This window comes from Rattus norvegicus, chromosome 7 (assembly GCF_021556685.1).
Source record: "Rattus norvegicus strain SHRSP/BbbUtx chromosome 7, alternate assembly SHRSP_T2T, whole genome shotgun sequence".
NCBI classification, from domain to species: domain Eukaryota; kingdom Metazoa; phylum Chordata; class Mammalia; order Rodentia; family Muridae; genus Rattus; species Rattus norvegicus.
In genome coordinates, this window is record NC_141540.1 from 30,100,485 (window position 1) to 30,127,249 (window position 26,765).

The 26,765-nt window shown below is 46.1% G+C and overlaps 1 protein-coding gene across 3 annotated transcripts in view; it reads left to right on the forward strand.

Moving 5' to 3' along the window:
• Positions 1–26,765, forward strand: part of Slc41a2 (solute carrier family 41 member 2) — a 107,580-nt gene that overhangs the window by 47,488 nt on the left and 33,327 nt on the right. For 2 of the 3 annotated variants that reach the window (NM_001401081.1, NM_001401082.1), the window contains 2 exon segments: positions 10,033–10,180; positions 12,183–12,262. In NM_001401081.1, the coding sequence (NP_001388010.1) occupies positions 10,033–10,180; positions 12,183–12,262 (228 nt within the window). 3 annotated transcript variants of the gene reach the window in all.

Genomic DNA, 26,765 nt, shown 5'->3' on the forward strand with positions numbered 1-26,765 from the left:
CAAGTGTCTTTAGCAGTGGCCTCATGTAGGGGTTTGACTTCTAGAGTTTAAAGGGTTTCTGAGGAACTCCATTTCTTTCAGTCTAGGACCCCACAGTGAGGTGCATCCCTGAGGTGCGTGGGAGTGGATGGGTAAGTTCTAATGAAGGACATCGATGATGGTGTGTGTGAGGTTCTCAGTCTACATCTGGGAAAGGAGTGGGCTTCAAGCCCCAGGTCGTAAAAGACACTTTGGCCTTAGCATGGCTCACTGCTGTTTCGTCAGTCATTCATGTTTGCAGCATCCCTGTAAAAAGGGAATCCTGTCTCTGTGCAGACAGTCTTCACAGCAGAGTGTTTATTGTGCTGGAATTCCTGACTCTGAGCTGGACAAATCATGACCAGACTCAGGGGTAAGAGCTTCCTTTCCCTTCCACTCCCTCATGATTTTCTCTACTCTGCTATTCTGCCTCATTTTCTCCTTCTGGGACCCTAGTTTCTTAATCTTAAGTGTTTCTGAGGCTGAACTCTGTTTTTGTAACCTCTGCACATCTAAAGGATGGAGAACCAGGGGCTAAATGTTATAATATGTCTGGTCTAGGGGAGGCCCGAGATGGTCCCATCACAGGGATGAGAGGAGCCTCACCTAGAAGGGACTCTAGGATGTAAAGCCAGGATGTAAAGTGTCGGCGCCAGCACCGACACAGTACCGAGAATCGGGCGAAAGCCTACAGGATGAAAGAAACACACACACACACACACACACAGGTTATCATGTCAAGCCAGGAGAGGAAGAGAGGAAGAGAGAGAGAGAGAGAGAGAGAGAGAGAGAGAGAGAGAGAGAGAGAGAAAGGAAGAGTGAGAGTGAGGAAGAAGAGTGAGAGTCTCCTGTAGCTTTATTCACCACTTATATACCCAAGTTCTCCAGGTAGAAAATATCTGGGAAGCACAGTGGGAAACCCTGGCTCATGACTTACCTTCGGTAACAAAAGACCGACTTCGAGATCTGAATTAATTAGGGAGAAATCCGAGAAGACCAGCCTAAATCTCAAGGATAAAGGCTGAGGAAGCAAAAGGCAGAAATTGACCACCACCCAGGTGTGGCCCAGGTGTGTCGGTTCCACATGCATCAGCCGGGCTCAGCAGAGGTCATGCAGTGGAGACACCGGGTGTTTACTACTTGGTCTTTTCTTCCTGTGCTGTAAATACATGGGAGAGGCCTCTGTCCAACAATCCCATGACTTCTTAACTGTGGCCATGAAGTTACAAAGCAGCCAGGCCCAAATCCAATATGGCACTACAGTAAAGACCCAGAATCTTACCCCACAGAAACAGTAATCATGGAATTATTTGACCCTAAAATCATCACCAAAATAGGACTTTAAAAAATTATCTCGCACCCGAGAACTCTGATGGTAAGTCATTGAAACTTGAGGCAAATTTTGACATCGAGTTAAAGAGGACTGAGGGCATCATTGCCCCAACTTCAGATGTGTTTAGGGAACTCTGCCCCTTCCTTCTGTTTGTGGGTGGTGTAGGGAAAGTGGGTGCTGTGTTCCATGGCATGCTTTTGGGGGCCAGTGCACAGCTGTGGGCCTCAGCTCTTCTATCCTGTGGACGCTAGGGGTGAACTCAGGTCATTATGCTTCGGTGAGCTTACCCGTGAACCATCACCCCAGCTTACCCGCTCCTCTTTAGGGCTAGCAGATGTTCTCCCTCCTACTGAGAAGGCCTATCAGGGGCAGGGTGGGTGTATTTCAGGGACAGGGCAGGTATATTTCAGGATGGTGGTGTTCAGTTTTTCTGTAAGATGACTCAGTTAATTTCTTGTGATTGGTTCAAACACACAAATCATAAACTCTAGGACACCAGCAATGCATCGGTGTCTCATTAAGGAAAAATCAGCTGGGCACTGATGGCACATGCCTTAATCCCAGCACTCAGGAGGTAGAGGCAGGTGGATCTCTGAGTTCAAGGCCAGTCTGTTCTACAGAGTGAGTTCCAGGACAGCAGGACTACACAGAGAAACCTTGTCTCAAAAAAACGAAAGAAAAAAGGAAGGAAGGAAGGAAGGAGGAAGGAAGGAAAAGGAAGGAAGGAAAGAAGGAAGGAAGGAAGGAAGGGAGGGAGGGAGGGAGGGAGGGAGGGAGGAAGGAAAGAAGGAAGGGAGGAAGACGGGCTGGATTAAATTCTCTACTTCACTCTCCCTGTCTCTTCTGTCCTTGTTGTATGAGTCCGGGGATGTTCCTGCTGGAAGTCTGTCTTAGGAATCTGTCTGTTTCTGAGTATGTCTGTCCCTGTATGTGCCCTGTCTTAGGATTTCCATTGCTGTGACAAAACACCATGATCAAAAAGCAAGTTGGGGAGGAAAGGGTTTACAAATAAGCTTACACTTTCACATTGCTGTTCATCACCAAAGGAAGTCAGGACAGGAACTCACACAGGGCAGGAACCTGGAGGCAGGAGCTGATGCAGAGGCCATGGAGGGAGGCTGCTTACTGGCTTGCTCCTCATGGCTTGCTCAGCCTGCTTTCTTATAGAACCCAGGACCACCCACCGCCCACAATGGGCAGGGCCCTTCCCCATCAATCATTAAGAAAATGCCTTACAGGCTTGCCTACAACCCAGCCTTCCAGAGGCAGTCCCTCAATCGAGGTCCTCTCCTTCCAGATGGGTCTAGTCTGTGTGCCAAGATGACATAAGGCCACGGCAAAAAAGGGACTGTGCACAGAAAGGTGTCCAATGGGAAAGGAATGAAGGGCACTTTATAGAAATCTGTCATAGGCTTTACAAGGAATGGAAGTAACTGAGTTCACCTGACCCAGATAACAATAACCATATTGTTTTCAGCAGTAACCATATTGTATCATAACACAATGGACTAGTTTTTAGTCAGGCATGGAAGAATGCATAATTTAACGTTACAGTTATGCGTTAGCTTGGTCGACTACATGGAAAATCCAAGGCAAGTAAAGTTGATGCATTGTTTCTGAGAAAGGCAGGTTAAACAGGCTGAGCACACAGTAGGGCAGCACCCTTAAGTCTCAAGTGACCTCAGAGTGTATTATTAACACTCTGGCTGTAAGATCCAGCAAAAAATCCGGTCTCTCAGAACGTTAAGTTATTTTGATAATATTGCATTGCCACACCTTCTAGGCTTAAGAGTAAGACCTCTTGGGCTGCAAAAAAAGACTGAACCAGAAATGATATCAAATAGCCCAGTAGAATATGAGAGAGCCGCCCCAGAGGGGATCCAGTGGTGGAATGGGTCCAGTGGAAACGGTCGGTCATAGTGACTGAGTGGGTGTTAAACCAACAGCAAGGGAAAGACAGCGCTGCAATCGAAGATGGAGCCGGATCCGGCTGTCGACAGATCCCTAAGTGGAGCATGCCTTCGTGAGTGAGAGGTTGTGTTTCTCTCATCTGAAGAGAATGTTTGTGTCTTCCCTCAGTTCCCTGGTGTAAACAACTTTGTCTTCAGGACGCTCTTGGGGCTGAAAGACTCAGGAAAAGGTTTTATTCCAGAGGTTTAGGCCATGACAGCATTTTCAGTCCTGGGTGGAGTAGACATCCTACCCTAAGCAAGCCCCAGATCATCTGAAGACGGTCTGATGTCATTCTGGGCGTGGCGGTGTGCGTCTAACTCCAGCACTGAAGCAGAGGCAGGTGGATCTCTGTGAGTCCAAGGCCAGCCTGGTCTACAGAGTGAATTCTAGGCCAGCCGGAAATACACGGGGAGATCCTGTCTTCAAAACAGAACAAAACAAAAACCAAAGATTTAATTTCCGGTTTCTCACAGGGCCCATGTCTCTTTTTAATAGTGGGTTATGTCAGGGCGGTGGGATGGCTCTGCCTCCTGGGTTGTTCTAGATGCAGAACACGCAGGCTGCCACCATTTGGGTGTGCAGACTTCATAGTCCTGTTTACCGAAAGGTGAGCAGAGCAGTTGGTGTTCTTGTCCCTGGGCGAGCTGAGACAGGAGTGAGAACTTGTTCTGATGATCTGCTGGGGACCGCAGTACCTATGCGCTCTCTGAGGGCACCAGTCATTTTTAGTCACCCATGTCCTTGCTGTGTGGTCCATTTATCTCTTGCTTCTGTGTACGATGGGCTTAGGTTGAATTCTGAGACATAGTTATTAAGCCATTTCTGTAATGTCACCTACCAGCATTGCTCTAGCTGTTGTAGCTTTTACACACCTTGGCCATCCACGTGGTACATACGTTATATGGTATATACCCTATATGATATATATAGGCTAGATATAGAAGAAAATGGAGGGTTGGGAATGTCCCCGTATTTTAGGTAAGGACTTCCAGTGCCAGGCTTTATTATTGAGCTGTGTACAGACTGATTTTCGAGGCTTCGGTTGACAGTAACAGATCCTTTATCTTTTTTTTTTTTTTTTTTTTTTTGGTTCTTTTTTTTCGGAGCTGGGGACCGAACCCAGGGCCTTGCGCTTCCTAGGCAAGCGCTCTACCACTGAGCTAAATCCCCAGCCCCCAGATCCTTTATCTTTAAGACATCCCTGGTTACTGCAGAAGTTTATTTGAAAGGAGGTTGACCAAGACAGAAAACAAAGTCTTCTTATCAAAATAGAGCGAATACGTATTGTCTTGAAAAAAACCTGCCAGCGTTTCTCTTTTTAGGTAAGATCTCAGAAGCAAAGTCGGGTTAGTCTTCATTCTCCAGGTTACCTCAGGAAGGTGACCGGCTAAAGTTCTGTTACAGCATTGACTCCAGCTATTTCAGTCTCTCAAGAACGGCGAGGCGCCCCCTGGCTGTCATGTGTGCTCCAGAGTCTCACTGACTTGACTGGATGTTGACTAATGACTAATGTTGGCATGAAGAATCCACACTTACCTGACTGCCAACGTCCCCGAGTGATTTCTTTAAAGCAGCGTGTCGCCTGGGAGTGATTTTTAGAACATTGGTTCTCAAGAAAGTGTGGTGGTTATTACTGGGTTTTGGAGGAAAAGTGTACAGTGTGTGCTACTGTGTTGGTCACACAGGAACAGTGGCATGTGAAATGTGTTACTCCATGGTTAGAGGACTTTAGACGATGGTGAATGCCAGTCACAAAGTGTAGAAGCCGGGACCTCACAGGTGTGGCTGTGTTTGCCAGTTTAGTGGAACCAGTGGTTTGCACGACTTTGGCTTGACTCCTCTGTAGTTTATTTCAGCACAGGATAAAAGCTGCACATGTGAGCTATGGTGGGTACGAAAACTCCAATGTCCCGTGCTTTCTGGTTTTCAGGTGTGGAACAATTTGTCACATTGGCAAAAACTTGGTGGCTTGAGACAGTGTCTTTTCTTAGTTTTAGAGGTCAGACATCCAAAAGGAGTCAGGTAGGACAGATGCCAAGGTGTAGTGCTGGTGCCTCCAGAAGCCCAGGGAGAACCTGTTTCATGCCCTTTCTTCCCGCCTGGCAGCCGCTAGTTCTTGTTCCTTGTAGAATCGCCTTCCGTCCACACCACTCTTTCCTCTGTAGCTGCATCTTGCCCTGGCGCTCTCTTACAAGGATGCCAGTGATCACACAAATCACCCACACAACTTTCTCAGGACAAAACCTTGACTTTATCATATCTGCTAACATTAATGGTTTGAGGGGATCTCTGCGGGTCAGTATACAACTTACCACAGTACTCAAGATGTGTTGATGTTTTCATACCAAATGCTATTCTAGCCAGGATTCACTAAACGAGTTTCATTTAGAAAAGGGGCATTATCTTACACTTTAATATGATGCATATGCTTGTGTTTGGCTTTTAATTGACCATTTTCTTCTGCTAATTGTGCCATTAATGGTTTTCTAAAAGTAATTCTTTAATTTTATGATCTCCATTAAACGCCAGATTGAAATAGATCACAGCTCTAGTAAGTCATTTGGAAGTTTTGATTTCGCAGTGAGTTTCCCACTTTTTTTAATGCTTAAGAAACTGACTTGGTGATACCTGTGCACTCTCAGAAGAGCTACAAACAGAAAGGGCTCTCAGCCCCACCCAGCATTGACACTGCATCCCGTATTTCTCCGTTTCCGCCTGCCTTCCTTTACTACCAAGCCTGTAAAAGTCAGGTAGCACCCGCTACAGGGCTCTGCCTCCTGTGTGGACAGCTCAGTCTTCACGAGTTCCAATTCCAGGAAGTCTCACCACCGACAGAGGAGCCTGATGTACGCCCCCAGGTCCGCATGCTGCCCTTCCCTGGCTCCCGGCAACGGCTAATCTCTGTCTGGTTGGATTTGCTTCTTTTGGACACTTCATGCAAATGGGATCATAATGTGAGGCTTTTGATGCCTGGCGGCTTCCACTTAGCATGGTGTTCACTGCTGAAGAATATCCCAGGGTAGAGAGATGACATGTCGGAGTGGCAGTCTCTTGGACGGCTATACTGTCCTTTCTTCACTAACCACTCGGCAAATGCTTAGGTCGTCCCACGTCTGCACTTGTGCTTTACCACTGCGGTGAGCAGTCGCGAGATTATGGGAAAATGCCTGTTTTCAGCTCTCTTGGGAGACTTGTAGACGCAGCATTTTGGCTTATGTGGTAACTTGGTTTAATATTTTGCAGATCCACATGGGTACTCATTATTTTTAATTTTTTCCTCCTCTTTGAGAACAGGGCAGCAGTGAGTGTTGGGGGGAAAGGGTCTCAGCTCCCTAATCCCTCCTGATATTTAGGTTAAAGCCTGCAGCAAGCTTCCTCTGGACCTGACCATGCTGAGGTGCACTCCCCTCAGGAGCGCTCCTTTCTTTCATGCTCAGTGGAGGCTCTCAGCCCCTCCTTCAGCCCCTCCTTCAGCCCCTCCTTCAGCCTCTCCTTCAGCCCCTCCTTCAGCCCCTCCTTCAGCCCCTCCTTCAGCCTCTCCTTCAGCCCCTCCTTCAGCCCCTCCTTCAGCCCCTCCTTCAGCCCCTCCTTCAGCCCCTCCTTCAGCCCCTCCTTCAGCCTCTCCATCAGCCTCTCCTTCAGCCTCTCCATCAGCCCCTCCTTCAGCCCCTCCTTCAGCCTCTCCTTCAGCCTCTCCATCAGCCCCTCCTTCAGCCCCTCCTTCAGCCCCTCCTTCAGCCTCTCCTTCAGCCTCTCCTTCAGCCCCTCCTTCAGCCCCTCCTTCAGCCCCTCCTTCAGCCCCTCCATCAGCCCCTCCTTCAGCCCCTCCTTCAGCCCCTCCATCAGCCTCTCCATCAGCCTCTCCATCAGCCCCTCCTTCAGCCCCTCCTTCAGCCCCTCCTTCAGCCTCTCCTTCAGCCCCTCCTTCAGCCTCTCCTTCAGCCTCTCCTTCAGCCCCTCCTTCAGCCCCTCCTTCAGCCCCTCCATCAGCCTCTCCTTCAGCCTCTCCATCAGCCTCTCCTTCAGCCTCTCCTTCAGCCTCGCCCTCAGCCTCTCCATCAGCCTCTCCCTCAGCCTCTCCTTCAGCCTCTCCATCAGCCTCTCCTTCAGCCTCTCCATCAGCCTCTCCTTCAGCTCCTCCTTCAGCCCCTCCTTCAGCCTCTCCATCAGCCTCTCCATCAGCCTCTCCCTCAGTCTCTCCCTCAGCCTCTCCCTCAGCCTCTCCTTCAGCCTCTCCTTCAGCCTCTCCCTCAGTCTCTCCTTCAGCCTCTCCTTGGTGCTGTGGAATTGTTGGCATCTTTAGGTGCTTTGGGAGGTTGGAATGTTTCCAATTGGTTTACAGTAAGTTCATGTTTCTCATCTTTAAAAAAGCAGTGGAGAGGACCAGTGAGGTGGCCCAGCAGGCAAGGCCCTGCTGCTCAGCCAGTGACTTGGAGTTGATCCTAGAGTGGGAGGAGAGAACCAACTTCCAGAGGTCTTTCCAGAGTTGAATTCCCAGCAACTACATGGTGGCTCACAACCATCTGAACAAACAAGAAACCCAAGGAGTAATGGAGTAACAACTGAAGTTGTATACATTACATGCTTATTTTAAAATTCCTCATCTTTTATATTTTAAGAAATGTTATTATAGTAGGCCTGTGTGTATGTCTGGGAACCACCTGTGTGGAGTGCCAGAAGATGGAGCCCAGTCCTCTAGAACTGGAGTTTTAGATGGTTGTGATCTGATGGCAGCTCCCGGGATCAAACCTGGGTTCTCTGGAGGAGCAGCCGGTGCTCTTAACCACTGGGCCATCTCTCCGGCCCTTTTGTTTTCTTTGTGAAAAAAATTACACTTTGTGTATGTGCGTGTGTATCTGTCCATCTGTCTATATCTGTGTGTGTGTGTCTGTGGGGGCAGGAACATGTGTGTGTAGCTGTTTATGTGTCTGTGGAAAGGAGTGTGTGTGTGTGTGTGTGTGTGTGTGTGCGCTCGAGTGTGCACGCTGCAGTGTTCATGTGGAAGCCAGTGGCTTTCAGGAGTCCATTTTCTCCCACCAGGTTGATTCAGGGGTTCAAATACCAGTGTCAGGCTTGCCCAGAAGTTCTCCACTCTGAGCCTTCTCGACAGCCCTACTTTACAGGGTTTTGTTTTGTTTTGTTTTGTTTTGTTTTGTTTTGTTTTGTGTGTATGCTGTCTTTTTGTGCCCTAGACCGGCCTTGAACTTGTGATCATGTGTGTACCACTTGACCAAGCAAGTCACGTTATTTATACATTTAAATTGCTAGACATGTAAAAATTACTTTAGGTGCTTGAAAAAAAATTGTGAGAAAAGTGAGCTAAAGTAAAACATCTCAGAGATGATCTTGCAGTCAAATATTCCAAGCTTAAAGTTTGGTTGGCTGCCAGGCTCCGAGGGCACAGTGCAGTGCAATGTCCAGTTCTGTTTCCACACCCAGCATTGGACTTCATTCCTGTGCCATGTTGGTTGTGGCTTAGCTTGAGCTCTGTGAGGCCTGGTTCAAGGTTATGTTGGGGAAGTCTAGGCTAGACCTTGTCCTAAAGCCAGAGCATTTCTCCTCCTTGGACTAACCTTTCCCAGGTCTCCGTTGACTGCTCTCAGAGGTCAAAGGGGCTTCTCCTCTGCATGTTGGTTTCTTAATGATCCCAGTGTCTGCAGGCTCTGGAAGGCTGTTGGGCTTTCCCCTTCCTTCTGTTTCTGTGACGTTCACCCTATGCACAGGTCATTGTCATTTGCTCTCGTGCTCCTCTGCTGGTTTCCTCTTCTGCTCTGTGTGTTACCCCAGCCTCACTCTCTGAGCCTCACTCTTCTGAGTAAGAAGCAGGACAACCTGAGGGTTCGTTTCTCCCCTTGTCTTTGATCTTGTAGTGTCTTCTGTCTGGTGTTAGAAGATAGTTTACACAACACACACACACACACACACACACACACACACACACACACACACACACACAGCATTTCTTAGAGCTCATGTAAAAGTTTGTTTAGAAATGGAATGGATGCAGCTGGGCGGTGGTGATGCTTGCCTTTAATCCCAGCACTTGGGAGGCAGAGGCAGGGGGATCTCTCTGAGTGGAGGACAGTGAGTTCCAGGACAGCCAGGGCTACATAGAAAAACCCTGTCTCAAAATCAAAGAGAGAGAGAGAGAGAGAGAGAGAGAGAGAGAGAGAGAGAGAAATGGTATCACAAATCTTTTCTGTGAAGTGTCCTGCAGCCAAGCCTGTTGTCAGAAGGTGGAAACAGAGTCGTGGGGTGAGGGTGGGGTGGGGGTGGGGAGAATGACCCAGACATGTGCACAGAGAAGCACAGCAAGGTCTCAGCCACTGTCAGGGTGGCTGCTCTCTCTTGTCCATTCTGATGGCCTTTGTTTACTCTTGCATAGGGTGCATTGTTATCCCATATTTGTGGGATTAATGTATTTTTCTTTCAGTTCCATTATTTAATATTTTAAAAGAACATCTTACTGTGAAAGCACAGGCTAGCCTAGAGTATGCTGTAGTGCAGGCTGGCCTTGTGTTTCCCAGCTCCAGCCTCCCGAGGGCTGGGTTAAGGGAATGGACCACTGAACCCTGCATTGAGTTTCATTATAGATCTAAATTTTAAGTATGTAAAAGAGGTAAGACACTTACTGTATTTGATAATAAATCCGCTAAAGTGTTTCTTTTGATCGTTTAGATTTACCGTTGGAAAGGAGGGGTTGAAATGTTTCTCTTTCTTTCTTCTAGAGACATATTATTACATTTCTCCATTAGTGTGTGCCTTTTTCTTGGCTCTGACTCCCATCTGGATTATCATAGCTGCCAAGCACCCAGCTACCAGGACAGTGCTCCACTCGGGCTGGGAGCCAGTCATAACAGCCATGGTTATAAGCAGGTGAGTGTTGGAGTGGGGGGAGGGGATGCGGGATGGGGAGGGGAGAGCGACCATGTCTACGTTATGTACGTACTTACTAAACAAGCTTCTTGGACTGGAAATAAAGCATCAGTTAGATGATGCCTAATACAGTTGCAAAATGGAATATTAGCTTCCCAGAATGACACCGTTGTGCTCCTGTTTCTGTGGAAACATGTTCAGTCCACACTTGATTGAAGCACAGTCTGGGAAAGAGAGGCATGTCCTGTTAGGTGTGGTAAGCTAAGAGTCTGAGGCAGGATTTGATTTGGGTAATACAAAGGCCAAAGTCCAGCATGAAGAGGAGAGGGGGTGATGGCTGGGCCTCTGTTCTCAAGGCCAGATACACGGAGTGTAGGGGACAGAGAGCAGAAGAAACAGCATCTCTAAGAATTTAAAACAAACCATGGAAATTGAATCGATCAATGATTACTTGTGGGTTTGGTGTATCAAGAAGGCTTCACCATGATTGACAGGATACAGAGAGAAGGGACTTGTGGAAGCTGTGAGGAGCATGCTCATCTGCCGTGAGGAAGTCACTAGATAGAGGTCCAGCACTAGCATTAAGAAATAGCATGTAGGCATGCTACTTAGACACAGAAGCGACAGTGCACAGAGGGTCTGGGAATGGGGTGGGGCTACTGTCTGATGGCGTCAGAGCTTCCGCTCTTTTGACTGTCTAGTCCATTCCGGGCCAGCATCCGGCTCATTTTGCTTGTAAGTAGATGCATTTTTTTTGGGATATTTGGGCAGCCGGTTCCTATGGCATTGCCTTACAGTGAATAAACCACAGACTGAAGGTAACCAGTGAATACAACCTTCAGAATCGTAACCAAGCCTCCAAGTTCCGTTGTCATACTGAAAGTGAACGGCTTGCCACCACGTTATATTAAAACAACCCTCGTGTTTGCCAGATCCCCCTAGCTCAGCTCTCTGTGATTAAATGGTAATGATCAGTCTAGTTTTAGTACAATAGAATCTGCCCTTTAATGCCTGGTGAGTTCAAAAATGAAAATGCAGTTAGCTTTAGAGTTGAAGAGTCATGGATGACAGTGTGAGCCTCTGTAAGGCTGAGACGGTGAATCTCTAGGAGGTTCGGGCTAACCTGGTCTACTAGCAAACTCCAGGCCAGCCAAGGCTATATAGTGAGACCCTGTCTCAAACAAAACAAAACAAAAGAACACTGTGTAGAAGGCTATGAAGGGCTCATTAGTCCCATTGTTCTAAGCCCCAGAAATAGGTAAGGGTGCCCTGAAGATTCTTCTAGATAGTTTAGTGTCATTAACATATGTATAATCTGGGAATTGTAACACATACCTATAATCCCAGTACTTGGGAGGCTGAGGCAGGAGGATTGCTGTAAGTCCAAGCCATATTAGGCTGTATAATAAGACCCTCTTCCCCAAGGGGGGAAAAAGGAAGGAAATAAACAAACCCACACAATAAACAAAAACTACGATACCCGCACACATAACTGATGGTTGCAGCTTTCCTTATTTATTTATTTAGTGTGTATTTTCTGTGCGTATGCTCCTGTGTGCCCAGGAATGCACCTGTGGAGGTCAGAGGTCAACACCAAGTACTCTCTTCTGTTGTGCCTCATCTTCATTTCTTCTAACTCAGTGTTTGAGACGGGCTCTCCCTGAGCCTGGAGATCACTGATTGGCTAGGGAGCCCCTGAGATCCTTCCGTGCCCTCCACACTGCAGGTCCCCCTTCTCACCCCTGGAGTTTTATGTGGGTGCTGGGCTCTTAGCTCCCGGCTCTGTGCTTGTGTAGCCAGTTCGTCACCTGCTGAACACCTCCCCCGTCCCAATGGCCGTGCTCGATTCCCGACTTTTCCCGTTAACATTGCTTCCTACTTTGAATAGTCCTTTGTTTTTTGCCTGATTTTGACATTGCCCAAACGTTGAAGCGTACAAGGTGGAGACCCGCTGAGATCATTTGCCACTTCTCTTCCCTGATTGTGGTTTTCTCCCTTTCAGCATCGGGGGCCTTATTCTGGACACAACCGTATCTGACCCAAACTTGGTTGGGATTGTTGTTTACACGCCAGTTATCAACGGTAAGACTTGAAGGTGCCGTCTCTTGATGACCTCACTCTTAGAGAGTCACAGGCGTGGCCTCCTGCGCCTTCCATTTGTTCCTTCAAACTCGAGGTGTAACTCAGAGTGGGAATTACCTTCCCTGGTCTCACTGCATAGAACACTTTGGGAAAGAGCTGTTTCTCAGTTTTTGTTACATGTTGGTCTGACAGCCACACCTTAACTTTTTAAGGCTAATGTGACAAAATACAGTATTTCAGCTTACCTGGTGGGTTTTTCTTCTTCCCTAGATGTCCTGTAGACCAGGCTGGCTTCAAACTCAGAGATCCAGCCTCTGCCCCCCCGCCCCCCTCAGTGCTCGGTGTGTGCTAATCCACCTAGCTTATTTTTTTTAATCATTTTAATTATGAGTGGATGTATGTGGTGTGTGCATGTGAGTGCAGCTGCCAGCAGAGGCCATAGGCATGGGATTTCTTTCCCTGTAGCTGGAGTTACGTACGTGTCAATTATCTGTCTGACATGGGCCATGGGAACCAAGCTCAGGTCCTCTGCAAGAGTACTGCATGCTCTTAACCACTGAGCCACCTCTCCAGCTCCCTCACCCTGCCTGCTGTTCTCACATTTGCTTCTGTTGGTTATCTTGGAAGAAGCAGAGTCAGCCGGGTTTGATCATTGCCCGAGTTCATTCCAGTCACTAAGACCCGCTGCTCTGCTGATGCCCGAGAACTATGCCTCATACTTTCCTCGCCTATAATGAAAATTATAATCCTTATATTAAATACTTATAATATGTACATTAAAGAATCATGTGGAATAGTCTCAGGGATTTCCCATGAAATATGCTGAACAAGATAATTCAGTCCATCTCGACTGTTTTTGGACGTGGTGGGTATTAAGATGGACTTCAGTAAAGCCTAGTTGACATGATTTAAAAAGTATTTCTACCTTGGCATACCATACATTTTTCCATATAATGTTTTTTTCCTAAAGATTTAACTTTCTATATTCACATAAAGAGTTATACAATGACATTTTCTGCAGAAGTCTCATATTTGATCTAAAATTTCTACTGAACATTGTAATTTTTGTCTACCTATAGACTGTCGAGGGCAAGTTTCCTTATGATCTCCCTCCCAGCTGTCTGTTGTCACCCATTCTTAAGGCCATGGAACTGTCAGCTTCTACCTGGTCCTTCTCCCTGACTTGAACATTACCAGTCCCGGTCGTTGCCCCTCACAAGGCTTGCTTGTTCATTTGTGTATACAGTGGCGTGTACTGGGAACATCCTTTTGAGTATTGAAGTAACCACCCTGAGTTACTGCCTGCTCAACACACATTGTTGCTAAGATGCTAGTCTTCCATAAACATTGCTGTGTCCTGTCAGTCAGAAGATGAATTTCTTGATGGGTTTCCCCGGGTGCCATATCAAATCTGAACTCTACTGTCTTCCGAAGTCCTTGATACACTGTTGGGCTCTGTGACCCATAAGATGCACCCAGTTGCTAGTCACACAGTTGCTAACTAGTAAGAGGCACCAAACTACACCAACGATTGCTAGTAAGGTACACCAAACTAGCACCACGCTTGCCAGTTAGGGGCGGCAAACTTGATAGGTTTTGTGCCATCCTAAGACTGTCCTAGTTTTCACTGCAGGAACAGGCATGCCGTTCTCTCACCCCTTCCTCCTCTCTTCAGTGAATATTAATCAATATTATTCAATATCATTGAGTGCCATCACATGGCTAAGTCCTTCTTGTTATGTCAACAGTAAACCTCTTAGCTGGACTCCACTAATCCGTCCTTGGAAACAGTGGTAGAAAGTTGTATTCTCAGAGTGGTACAGCGTTTAGAGCTGAAGTGCTCTTAAAACAAGCTCATTAGATTTATTCATCTTCCAAATGTGAGTATTTGCCTGCATGTATGTCCATGCACCATGTGCCTGCTTGGTGCCCACAGAGGCTAGAAGCAGGCTCGGAATCTCCTGGAGCCACCCCGTGTGTTCTGGAAGAGGAACCCGGTCCTCTGCAATGAGAAGTATATAAGGGGCATGCTGTTCTCTTTCCCCTTCTCCTCATATCTAATATTTATTATGCATCTACATAAGCATCAAATGACTACAAGTGTTTTAAGCATATTATGCATAATTTAATACTCATTTAAGTAATTAGTCCAAGATTAAATATCTAGTGAATGATGGTAAGTCACACTTTAAAGGCAGCTTAATTCCCAAACCCATGTTTTTTTTTTCCCTCAAAGCATAGAACTGCTAATTTATCTAATTTATTCGATACACAGATGCATGTGTTTAAAGTAAAGCTTATCTGTGCCGATCTGACTAAAATATCATTAAATGTTTGCAGGCCTCAGAACTAACAGCATTTTCTACAATGCATTGGTCACACTTGCTCTGTAAGTGCAGTGTGAGAAGTGAGTTCTGTGATCAGCTACACATTAAGTTTACAGAGTCCTTGACTACAGGATCTCGTAAGCCATTCTGTGAGTCTCTTTTGGGTACGTCTGCCAGATGTGTTGACAAAGCCCACTGAACTTGGGCTTATATATTGTTTATTTTATTAGTGGGACTTGGGAGAGGACTGACAGCCTCTCACATGCTGTAGGAAAGCACTCGTCACTGAGATTTATCCTCAACCCACAGTCTATTTTCTTTCTAAATATTTTATTAATTCTTTGAGAATATCACCCAGTTTTGATCATCTCCAGCCCCACTCCTCCTTTTGACTACCCCCAGATCCGCCCACACTCCTACTCTCCAAACTTCTTTTTAAACAACCTATCATCTCTAACTTGTGTCCAGGTTTGAGGCATCCACTGGAGTGTAGTTTACCAGGAACAGCATCCTTAAAGAAAACGGACTTTCCATCCTCCAGAACCCATCACTGTTACTTACTGTCTATGACTTGTCGGTTAGGGTTAGAGGCCCATGACACTCCCCCGCCACACACACAAATATACACACTCCAGGCAAGAATGTGGACTGAGCTGGGTAGCTCTTATGCAGGCAACCACGGCTACTGCGAGTTCGTGAGTGTGGCAATCCGTCATGTGCAGAAGACATTGTTTTGGTCTTGCAGTCTTCCTGACCACTCTTCCAAAGTGGTTCCTAAGCTTTGGGGAAGGGTGTGATGTGTACTGACCATCTGTGGCTGAGTATTCCACTGACCTCTCCTCTCTGTACGTTGACTCGTTGGGAGTTTCTCATTAACAACTGACCATGTCTCTAGAGAGAGGGCAGCTCTGAACCAGGTCCGTTTAGCAGAGTAGAGTAGTGGTTCAGTTCAGGCATGGATTTTTTTTTTTTTTTTTTTTGGTTCTTTTTTTTCGGAGCTGGGGACCGAACCCAGGGCCTTGCGCTTCCAAGGTAAGCGCTCTACCACTGAGCTAAATCCCCAGCCCTCAGGCATGGATTCTTGCTAAGGTTTTACACCAGGCATGTGTTAGTGGAATTAAATCCAGCCAGAGAGTGGTTGGTTCCCCCAGAGCACCAACACCATCTTCACACCTGTAGGCCTATCTTGCTTACGCTAGTTTTTATTGAGGTTTACAAAGTTCACAGCCGGGTAAGGTTGTTGATGACTCCCCCCAATTAAGCAGCCCACACAGCATCTTCCAGTATTATGAAACTAGCCACCAGGGAGAAAGCTTTCTGGGTTAGTACCAACCTGATCTCTCCAAGTTCTGTAACCAGTGCATATGGTATCTTCAGTGATATTGCTGGATCTTGGAATAGATCTGTTTCCAGCTTCCTGAGGAACCGGCAGGCTGACTTCCACGGTGGCTGTACAGGTTTGCAGTCCCACCAGCAACGCATGAGTGTTCCCCTTACTCTACATTCCCACCAGCATGAGCTGTCACTTGTTTTATTGATCTTGATCACTGTGACTGATGTAAAAAGAGATCTCAAAGTAATTTTTATTTACATTCCCGATGGCTAAGAATGCTGATTGTTTCTATACGTGCTTCTCAGCCATTTGAGAACACTGTTCAGCTCTCTCTCTCTCTCTCTCTCTCTCTCTCTCTGTGTGTGTGTGTGTGTGTGTGTGTGTGCGTGTGTGCGCTGTATATCTGAGACTATCTGTATCCCATTTTAAATGTGCTGTTTCTCGAAGTCTGTTTTTTTTTTTGAGTTCTTTATATATTCTAGATATTTTCCCTCTATTGAATGTATAGTGGTAAAAATCTTTTTCCCACTCCGTAGCCATGTCTGAATGATGGTGACTTTGTTGTACAGAAGCTTTTCAGTTTCCTGAGGTCCCATTTTTCATTGTTCTTAGTGCCTGTGCTATCGGTGCCCTGCTCAGAAAGTCTCTTCCCATGCTGGTGTGTTCAAGACTATCCCCGAGTTCTCTTGACCATATTCAGTGTATTTGGCCTTATGTTGAGTTTTGGTCCATCTGGAGTTGAGTATCGTGCAGGGCAGTAAGTGTGGATTTCTTTGAGTTCTTTCACATGCAGCCGTCCAGATTGGCCAGTGCCATTTGTTGATGCTGTCTTTTTTTTTTTTTTTTTTTTTTTTGCCAGTGTGTACTTCTGGCTTCTTTATAAAAAACAGGATTTCTGTGGACACAGAAGTTTATGTCTGGGTCTCCAGCTTGCTTCCACTGACCAATGTGCCTGTCTTTATACCAGTGCCATGCTTTCATTACAACCATAGCTCTGTAGAAGAGTTCAAGGTCGGGGATGGTGACACTGCCAGCAGTCGTCTACTATTTAGGGTTGGTTTAGCCATCCTGTCGGTGTGTGTCTGAAAATTTTCCTTTCACGGTCTGTGGAGAGTCACATTGGAATCTATGTTGCTCTTGGTCAGGTAGACACTTTTACGATGTTAATCCTTCGGATCCGTCAGCATTGGGATCTTTCCATCTTCTGATGACTCTTTAATCTCTTTCTTTAATATCTTAACATTTGTATCATACACGTCTTTCACAGCTTGGTTAGGGTTCCCCCAACATATTTTCTATTCTTTGCAGCTATTTCTAAGGGTGTTGTTTCCCTGGTTTCTCTCTCAGTCCTTTTGTATTTTGCGTCTAGGAAGCTGACTGAGTTTGGGGGGTTAATTTTGTATCCTGCTTGTTTGCTGGAAGTATTTATCAGCTGGAAGAGTTTCTCAGTGAATTTTTAGGGTCACTTATGTATACTGTCATATCATCTGCAAATAAACATACTTCTTTCTGGTTTGCATTCTCTTGATTGCCTTCCGTTTTCTCACTGCTCTAGCTAAGACTTCGAGTACTGTGCTGAATAGGTATGGAGAGAGTGGGCAACCTTGTCTTTTTCCTGATTTTACTGGAATTGCTTCAAGTTTCTCTCTATTTAGGTTGATGTTGGCTATCAGATTGCTGTAAATTGTATCTATTATGTTGAGGTATGCCCATTATATCCCTCATCTCCTCAAGACTTTTATTATGAAAGGGTGTTTGATTTTGCTAAGGGCTTTTTGTACATCTAATGAGATGATCATGCAGGTTTTGTGTTTCAGTCTGCTTATACAGTAATTAATTTATCAATTTATATACATCGAATCATCCCTGCATCTCTGAGATGAAGCATACTTGATCATGATGAATGGTCTTTTTTTAATATGTTCTTGTATTTGGTTTGCAAATATTTTTATTAAAAAGTTTTTCATCTATGCTCATAAGGGTAATTGGTCCTCTTTATTGGGTTTTATGTGAATTAGTATACCTTGGCCTCATTAAAAAAATTGTGCAATGCTCATTGTTTCTATTTTATAGAATAATTTGAGGAGTATTGGCATTAATTCCTCTTTGAACATCTGATAGAATTCTGAACTAAAACCATATGATTTTTAGAGTTATCATTGAGCAGTATGTGTTGATGCCTGTTATTTTGTTGTTGTATTATGTCTACCCCTCCCCCAGCTTGGCTTGTCGGTCTAAGATCATTTGTTTCTGTGTTTTGTTGGGTGTGGTTAACCTCTTTAGGTTGAACTTTTCCCTCTAGTGCCTTCTGTAGAACTTGATTTTTAGGTAGATATTATTTAAATTTGGTTTTATTATGGAATGTTTTTCCATCTATGGTGATTGAAAGTTGTGCTGGGTATAGTGCTCTGGGCTGGCATCTGTGGTCTCGCAGAGTCTGCCGGACATCTCTCCAGGCCTTTCTGGCTATTGGTCTCCATTGAAAACTCAGGTTTCATTCTGACAGGTCTACCTTTATGTAACTTGGTCTTTTTCCCTCACAGCTTTGAGTATTCTTTCTTTGTTCTGTACATTTGGTATTTTGATTATTATAAGGAGACTTCACTAATGGACTTATTCCTGTCCTCTTTCAGGTCCGTGAGCATATTCCTAAGAGCTGTTTTGAAGTCCTTACATTGTGCTTCAGCTGTATGCTTGTAATTCTTGGTGTTGATATCTTGGTTTTTAGGGATGGGTTTTTGGTTCATTGATTTCTGTTGTCCTTTTTGGATCTTAGGACCCTGTGGTGGCTGTGGGTTTCTTGGTAGGGGTGCTTCTGAGTCCCTGTCAGATGTGGCTACTGGGGACTTGGTAGAATTTGTTTCTCAGTTTTTTTGTTTTGTTTTGTTTTGTTTTTTGGTTTTTTTGGTTTTTTGTTTTGTTTTGTTTTGTTTTTTGGTTTTTTTTTTTTTTGGTTCTTTTTTTCGGAGCTGGGGACTGAACCCAGGGCCTTGCGCTTCCTAGGCAAGCGCTGTTTCTCAGTTTTGAGGAGCTGACTGAAGGTATAGCGATGGACTGAGGGTTCATAGGAGTGAAGAAAACTGGGTCTGCCGTAAAGACCTGTGGAGTCCACGGGGAATAGAGGAAGAGAGGGAAGACGGGCAGGGCCTCTGCTTCAGGGCCAGGGATGAGACTGGAGGTTGGACCTGGAGGACAGGAAGGAGAGTGAGGATCGCCCACCTGCTCTCCCTCTGTCAGGTAAGACAGAAGGATGGGGTAAGGAAGGACGGCTGTAGGGGAAGCATACTTGACTTTTTTTATTCTTATATTTGGTCATTATTTTTCCAGAGTAGATCCCCACTAATTCTCTGGCCCTTCTCCCATTCAGTTATCCTGCTAGTCATCTGTTGTAAAAATTATCTTCTGGGTTGGCGAGATGGCTCAGTGTGGTGAAGGCCCTTGCCACCAGGACTGAGTTGCATCCCCCAGGATTCACATGGTGGAAGGAGAGAACTGGCTCCTGCAGGTTGTCCTCTGACTTTAATGGGCACCTGATACATGCAAACAGTAAATAATAATAATAATAAAATCAACTTATTTCTAGCAAACCAGATTGTGCCCTTGCTTGAAGATGACTTCCCTTTCTCTTCCTGTGGAGTAGAGCATCAGTTATGTAGCCTAACTCTCTGGACCCAGTCTCACCTCCTCCCCACACATGAAGGACTCCCCTTGTTGAGTGGCTTGTGCCAGGAGTGTCCCCTTTACATCACACTGCTGTGCTTACTCTCACTCTCCGGCACAGCGGCACCCATCCCCAGGCCGGTGTCTGCAGAGCCGTTGTCTCCCTACTCTAGGCCTCCCTGCTTCACCCTGAGCAGCTGTCCCGCAGTGGGTCTTTATTTTGAATGATAACTTCTGTTTTCTGTGATTCTGAATAATGCCCGCAGTGTTAGGGTTTGGCAGTCGCTGTATGAAAAAGTGTATGAGTTAAGGAGTAAATTTCATTTTGCTGCAAACTACATGTCAGTGAATCAGAGGGAATTATCACGTTAAATAACACAACTTAGAGCATAAAACAAATGCACAGATTTTTAGGGGAACTGTTAAGGAACACGTAAGGAGGCAAAAATGGAAAAAGCCAGGGTTGGGGATTTAGCTCAGTGGTAGAGCGCTTGCCTAGCAAGCACAAGGCCCTGGTTCGGTCCCCAGCTCTGGAAAAAAAAAAAATAGAAAAAAGAAAAAATGGAAAAAGCCGCTGTTTCTGTTTATATAAAACTTTTAGCAGTGTTAGCAACATTAATTCTTCCCTTAATCACCTCTCCTGGCGATAACTAGAGAAACTGACTTAATATTGTTCTCTCATCCCTTCTGCGTGTTCAGCCTCCCAAACTCTGTAGATAGCAATATTTAGGCGAGGCATCTTCAGATATTAAGTGTGAATTAAACACCAGAAGAGAATTATTTGCAGGCAGAAGGAAGTTGAGGCCTGTGGTACGGGCTTAGTGGAGAAAGGAGTTTGGGTTTGTCACCAGGGGCGACAACCTGAGGTCAGTGGCTAGAACCCACATAGTGGACGGAGAGAAAGGACTCCTGCAAGCTGTCTCCTGACCTCCACCCCACAGAAGTAAACAAACAAATATCAAGAAGGAAGGAAGAGTTGGCCCGGGTGTCCATCCTCAGCAGAAAGAGAGCACCATTTATTTGGCAGTGTAGGAGTAAAGTTTGGTTAGTAGCGGGTTAAGTAAGTGAAGGTGTAGTCTCTTGGTGGATGGAGTATTATTGATAGTGAGAGTGAACGAGAGCGTGGTGAATCCTGGGAATGCTGTATACTGTGTGACGCCCTTTGTATAAATCCTACAAGCATGGAAACTAAGTGCCGCGTTGTTTAGGAATACACAATTTGAGGAAAACACAAAGATGCAGAAGAATGGAAGACTAAGGCACCTGTGGGAGGGGAGAGGGGTGGGAGGGAGGACCTCCTCCTGTGATGGGGAGGAGGGGTGGGAGGGAGGACCTCCTGTGATGGGGAGGAGGGGTGGGAGGGGAGAAGGGGTGGGAGGGAGGACCTCCTGTGATGGGGAGGAGGGGTGGGAGGGGGGACCACAGGGCACTGCAGAGGAGAGGGACTCTCCTTGTGAACACAGCAGGCCCAGGCGAGATGCTTCATAGTCTACATTCGCTTAAGCATGGGCTTTTTTATTTAAAGGTCTTCACTGCTTCTGTTCTTCATGTACAAAGACAGCATGACCAGTTTCCCTGGGTAGACACTGTTGAATAACTCATTCACAGTCGCTTAGTGCAACTTAACGAAGCCTTTGACGGCATGTGTTCAGCCCATGTGTCCAGATCAGACCGTCAGACCTGGTGGTCAGAGCGAGAACCCTGGTTGAACGGCCATGGGTGACTCCAGTAGAGCTGCTGGTCACCCATTTTGCTTTCAGACAGCCATGAGGAAAAGTCTATTCTGTAGATTTGGGGGCTGGGACGGGGAGACAGGGCTTCTCTGTGTAGCCCTGACTGACCTGGAACTCACTCTGTAGACCAGGCTGGCCTCGATTTCACAGAGCTCCTCCTGCCTCTGCCTCCCTCTAAGTGTGTTTTACTTATTAAATGTGAGAGTGCTGAAGGCCTTGGAAAGGCAGGCCACGCCTTCCCTTCAGCATAAGAGAAAGCATCTCGAGGAGTGGTAGAAACAGGAGGAAGGGTGGGAGGAGGGGTTAAGATGGAGGGGCTTAGTGCTGTAGCCTCCCTTGTCCCAAGTCAAGTAGACAGGTTTAGTTCCCTAGCACAGTACTTCTTATCCTCCATCCATGTCACGGTGCATGAAGAAGAAAGCCATAATGTTTGGATGAGGTTGAAGGAGGCATTGTGGCCCTCTAAGAATTTAGAGGGTTGTCCCAACGTGCCCATAACTCATGTCCACATCCCAGGTGGGGAGTTCTAATCTAAGGCAGTCATTTTTTTTTTCTTTTCTTTTTTTCAGAGCTGGGGACCGAACCCAGGGCCTTGCGCTTGCTAGGCAAGTGCTCTACCACTGAGCCAAATCCCCAACCCTTAGGGCAGTCATTTTTAAGTTGGTTTTTTCCCCACTACCACTTTCTGAAGGAGCTATTTAAAATAATTTCCTCCAAAGATAGCTACAGTAATATTAACATTGCAGATTCCCTGTATATCTATTTAAATCCATTATATAATACTGCAAAGTTACACATATACATACGTATCACATGATTATATTGCAAATATGTACAGAGAATATACTTTATACACTAAAGAATGTTACACACACACACACACACACACACACACACACACACACACACACTCTACATGAAAGGAATACAGTGTTTTTTCCCTCATTAGAAATGAATGAGCTGGTTGGGGATTTAGCTCAGTGGTAGAGCGCTTGCCTAGCAAGCGCAAGGCCCTGGGTTCAGTCCCTAGCTCCAAAAAAAAAGAAAAGAAAGGAAAAGAAAAAAAAAAAGAAATGAATGAGCTAGGGTGGAAAATGCAGAGAGGTCAGACATGAGCCAGTTTATGCACATTATCATCAATAATAAAGACAGTGTGTGGAGGTCGGGAATTAAGTGTGCCTGCCCATACCTAGGTGAAAAGTCCTCCGCCCGCACCTGAGAAACCGGCGAATGGAGGCCATGTCTCTCCATCCCCGTGCATATTTTAAACCTGAAGAGTAATTACTGTAATTACTGAACTCTGGCGGGGAGCTGTGCCTGGAGGATGATCTTCAAAGGCAAGTGGAGGTGTTTGAAATGCACCCACGGAAGGGGCCGCATCACTTGTAAATACAGTTTTTAAGGAAACGCACTTTTGTGTTAGGTTCCATTGAGAACGTACAAAGAGCATTCTTGATAGAATCTGCGCTATGATCTATGACGGGAGTGTGAGACATTTACTGGAAACAGGGCTTAAAGAAGTCCCTAGATGAACCTGCTGCTAATTTCTTCTTAGCATCAGGTATTTACACGATTAATGAGCTTATTCCAGCATAATAGACCTAAAATTAGGTCCTGTGGATACTGGGGAGTCTTGCTAATATTGACAGGTTGTCTCTTCTGATGTTTTTAATTTATACGAGACTATCTTTAGATGCCTCCTGCTACCTTTAATCACGCAGTTAGTGTCTGTAGAATTTAAATAATTCAAAAGCTTTATTAATAACAAGTTCTTAAATGCGACAGTGTATAAAACAGTACCAAGAAAGCATGCTGACATCAAAGAAGCTGTTTTATGGTAATAATTTTGCAGTAATTAAAAATTACTTGTCAGCGATCCTGACAAGACCATGAAAGTCTGTCGCTCACTAGTCGCTCACTGGTTACTGTTTTCTTTACATGGAATTCACTTAGTCTGGAGGAAGCCCTAGGGTGTTTGTGAAGTTGACTGAGGAAGCCTTTGGGATGACTTATCCCATGTTAGCCCCTAGCATATGGTAGCACGGAAGTGACAAATGCTGCTTCTGTAGGGTTCTACCAAGGCATCTGCGCCTTCCGTGAGAGCCACAAGGGATCATTAATAGCTTAGTCTCTGCAAAATGGCAGCTATGGTAGGTCAGCTCAAGCCTTACGCACATGCTGCCTGTATGTGCACTGAGGCATCCCATGTCTGGTGAGACACCAGATGGAGCGTTGCTCCCGGAGATTCCCTAGAGTGAAGAAGACAAGAAACACACGGAGGTCCCTGCATTCCTGTGGCTGGCGGTGAAAAATGTTATCTGCGATATCTTGCTTTCTTACTGTTGGATTCTTCTGCATTTTGAAAGGCTGTGAGCCATGGATGTCCATGGATGGTTCCAAGGTCCCATCTTCCTCTCTGTGTCCCCAGAATCTCTGTGACAGTGCTTCAGTTCTTAGGACAAATGCTCTCGTTTCTTTCGGTCGCTGGGATGCATTGATTCACTATCAGCAGAATGAGTCGCTGGCCTTGTGTTGTACTGTCAGCAGATGGACAGTTCATGCTAGCTGTGGGGTTCTCTGGTCTCATTATTAACTTTCAGAGGTGAGCTCTGATTAGAAAACTCCAGATTTAAAAACTACGTTGTCATAAGCATCCAATAGAAAAGTCATTAAGCAGGGGCTGAGGCAATGGCTTAGTGGGTGTCACATTGAAGACCTGAATTTAATTTGTCCCAAACCCACATGAAAGCTGAGCACCGTAAGCTCACCTACAGTGTGGAGACGAGACTTCCTGGAAGCTTGCAGCCACCTAGCCTAGAGTACACAGCGGCAAGATGATGGTGAGGAAGAGACCTTTATCACACACGAACACCTGGGGCTCCTACACATGTGTGTTATGGCGCCAGTACACACACACACACACACACACACACACACACACACACACACACACACACACACACACGAAATTCAACAAGGAAGCAGAAGTCATTTTAAGTTGGTATGGATACTGGTCATGGTGGTGCACACTGTTAATCCTAGTACTCAGAAGGCAGATGCAGGTGGATCTCTGTGAGTCTGAGGCCAGCCTAGTGGAAGCACTTCCAGGTCAGCCAGGAGTGCACAGTACGATGTGCCTGTCTTAGTTCAGGTTTTATTGCTGTGTTGAAACACCATAATACCAAGGAAGTTGGGGAGGGAATGGTTTGTTCCAGTGTATATTTCCAGGTGACAGTCTGTTACTGAAAGAGATCGAGGCAGGAACTCAGCAGGGCAGGAACCTGGAGGCAGGAGCTCATGCAGGGCCCACAGAGGGCGCTGCTTACTGGCTTGCTCCCCCTGGCTTGCTCAGCCTGCTTTCTTATGGAACCCAGGACCACCAGTGGCATCACCCTTAATGGGCGGGGCCGTCCCCTATTGATTAAGAGAATGCTCTACGGCAAGCCCGCACCCCAATTTTATGGAGGCATTTTCTTAATTGAGGTTCCTCAGATGACTCTGAATAAATTGAAAGGCAGAATAGTACCGTGGAAGCTTCTGACTGACTGATGAATTTGACATCATGCTAAGCGAAGGAAGGGCTTACAGTAGGAAACAGTGAGGCAGGACAGACTCCTCGTGCACATTGCTTGTTGTTGCTGATGCTGGCAATGAACACACATGAATGAATGAATGAATGAATGAATGAATGAATGAATGAATGACAATTACGTCAACATCCTTACAAGGATTGTTGTACATTCACACTAGAAAAGGAGGTGTCTGAGAGGTGCCTGCCGCTGCAGGAGTTCTTTCTGTGTGACTGGGGCAGGATTCTGGGCCTTGTGCTGGTGCTGGGATCTTCAGGGGACAGACCTCTGCATTGATGTGCCTCAGTGACGCTGCCCGACCGTGTGATTTTCAAACATAATTTTAAAGAAATTTGTTTTCACTAGAAGAGTGCCCAGAACATTGTAGGATGTAGTTTTTTAAAATATTTTTTATGATAAACTGAATTAATTAATTAATTTTTAAGTTCAGTATTGTTCTTTGTGTGTGTGTCTGTGTGTCGTCTGTGTGTGTCTGTGTGTGTCTCTGTGTGTCTGTGTGTGTGTGTATGAGTGGGTGTCTGTGTGGGTGTCTATGTGTGTGTGTATGTGTGTGTGTATGTGTGAGTGTATGTGTGGGTGTCTGTGTGGGTGTCTGTGTGTGTGTGTATGTGTGGGTGTATGTGTGTGTGTCTGTGTGAGTGTGTCTGTGTGAGTGTGTCTGTGTATGTGTGTGTATGTGTGTCTGTGTGAGTGCGTGTCTGTGTAAGTGTGTGTGTCTGTGTGAGTGAGTGTGTGTATGTGTGTGTGTCTGTGTGAGTGAGTGTGTGTATGTGTGTGTGTCTGTGTGAGTGAGTGTGTGTGTGCGTGCGTGTGTGTGTGTGTGTGTGTGTGTGTGTGTGTGTGTGTGTCTAAGCCAGAAGACAGTCTTAGGAGTTAGTTCTCTCCAGTTACCTTATCTTAAGTTTAGTTGCAGAAGTAGCAGGTTTTCCACGCCCCTTTGTTCCCGAATAGTGACAGAGACCTGGTATGTTTAGTGAACTCCTTGCATTATAGCGGCAGAGTCCTCATCTATCGTAATCTGACTGTGCTGCCACCCAGCCATGAATCCTGTTAGCTGCCATCTTAGTCTTGCCCTGCCTGCTCCTCCTCCAGCCCTCCTCCCTTAGTGACTGTCGCTCATGAGAACTCTCTCCAGTGATTTCTCTCTCCTGGTTCCCAGCAGAGACCCTGTAACAGTGAGACAGGAGATGCTTGACAATGCCAACATCTCAACTGCAGCCAGATCTCTGGGCACAGAAATCAGCACCTGATTCACAGTACACAGAGCCATCCCCAGCATTTAGTGTTGGTGGTGTATGTGAGTGGGGTGGGGCTGAAGACGGCCTCTGCTTAGTGTGGTGATTGTGTGTGGTGTGGGAGGAGGTTAGACAGCCTCTGGGTAGTGTTGGTGTGTGTGTGTGTTTGTGTGTGTGTGTGTGTGTGTGTGTGTGTGTGTGTATGTGTGGTGGGGGCTCAGACAGACTCTGGTTAGTATTATTGTTGTGAGGGAGGAGGGGTCTGAAGACAGCCTCTGGGTAGTATTGGTGGTGGTGGTGGTGGTGTGTGTGGTGTATGTGTGTGTGCGCGCACACACACACACACACACACACACACACACACACACACACGCACTGGGGACAGCCTCTGGGTAGTGTGGTTGTTGTTAGTTGGGGAGGAGGAGGACTGAGGACAGCCTCTGGAGTTGGTTCTTGCCTTTTCACAGTGGGGTCTGGGGATCAAACTTGGGGTTGTCAGGTTTTGTGAGCTGAACTGTCCCTCTAGTTCTAAGTGATTGTCTTTATTATCTTTTAAAAAATGTGTTATTTATATATGTATGGGGGTAGTTTTTGCATGTAAGTGTAGATGCCCACAGAAACCAGA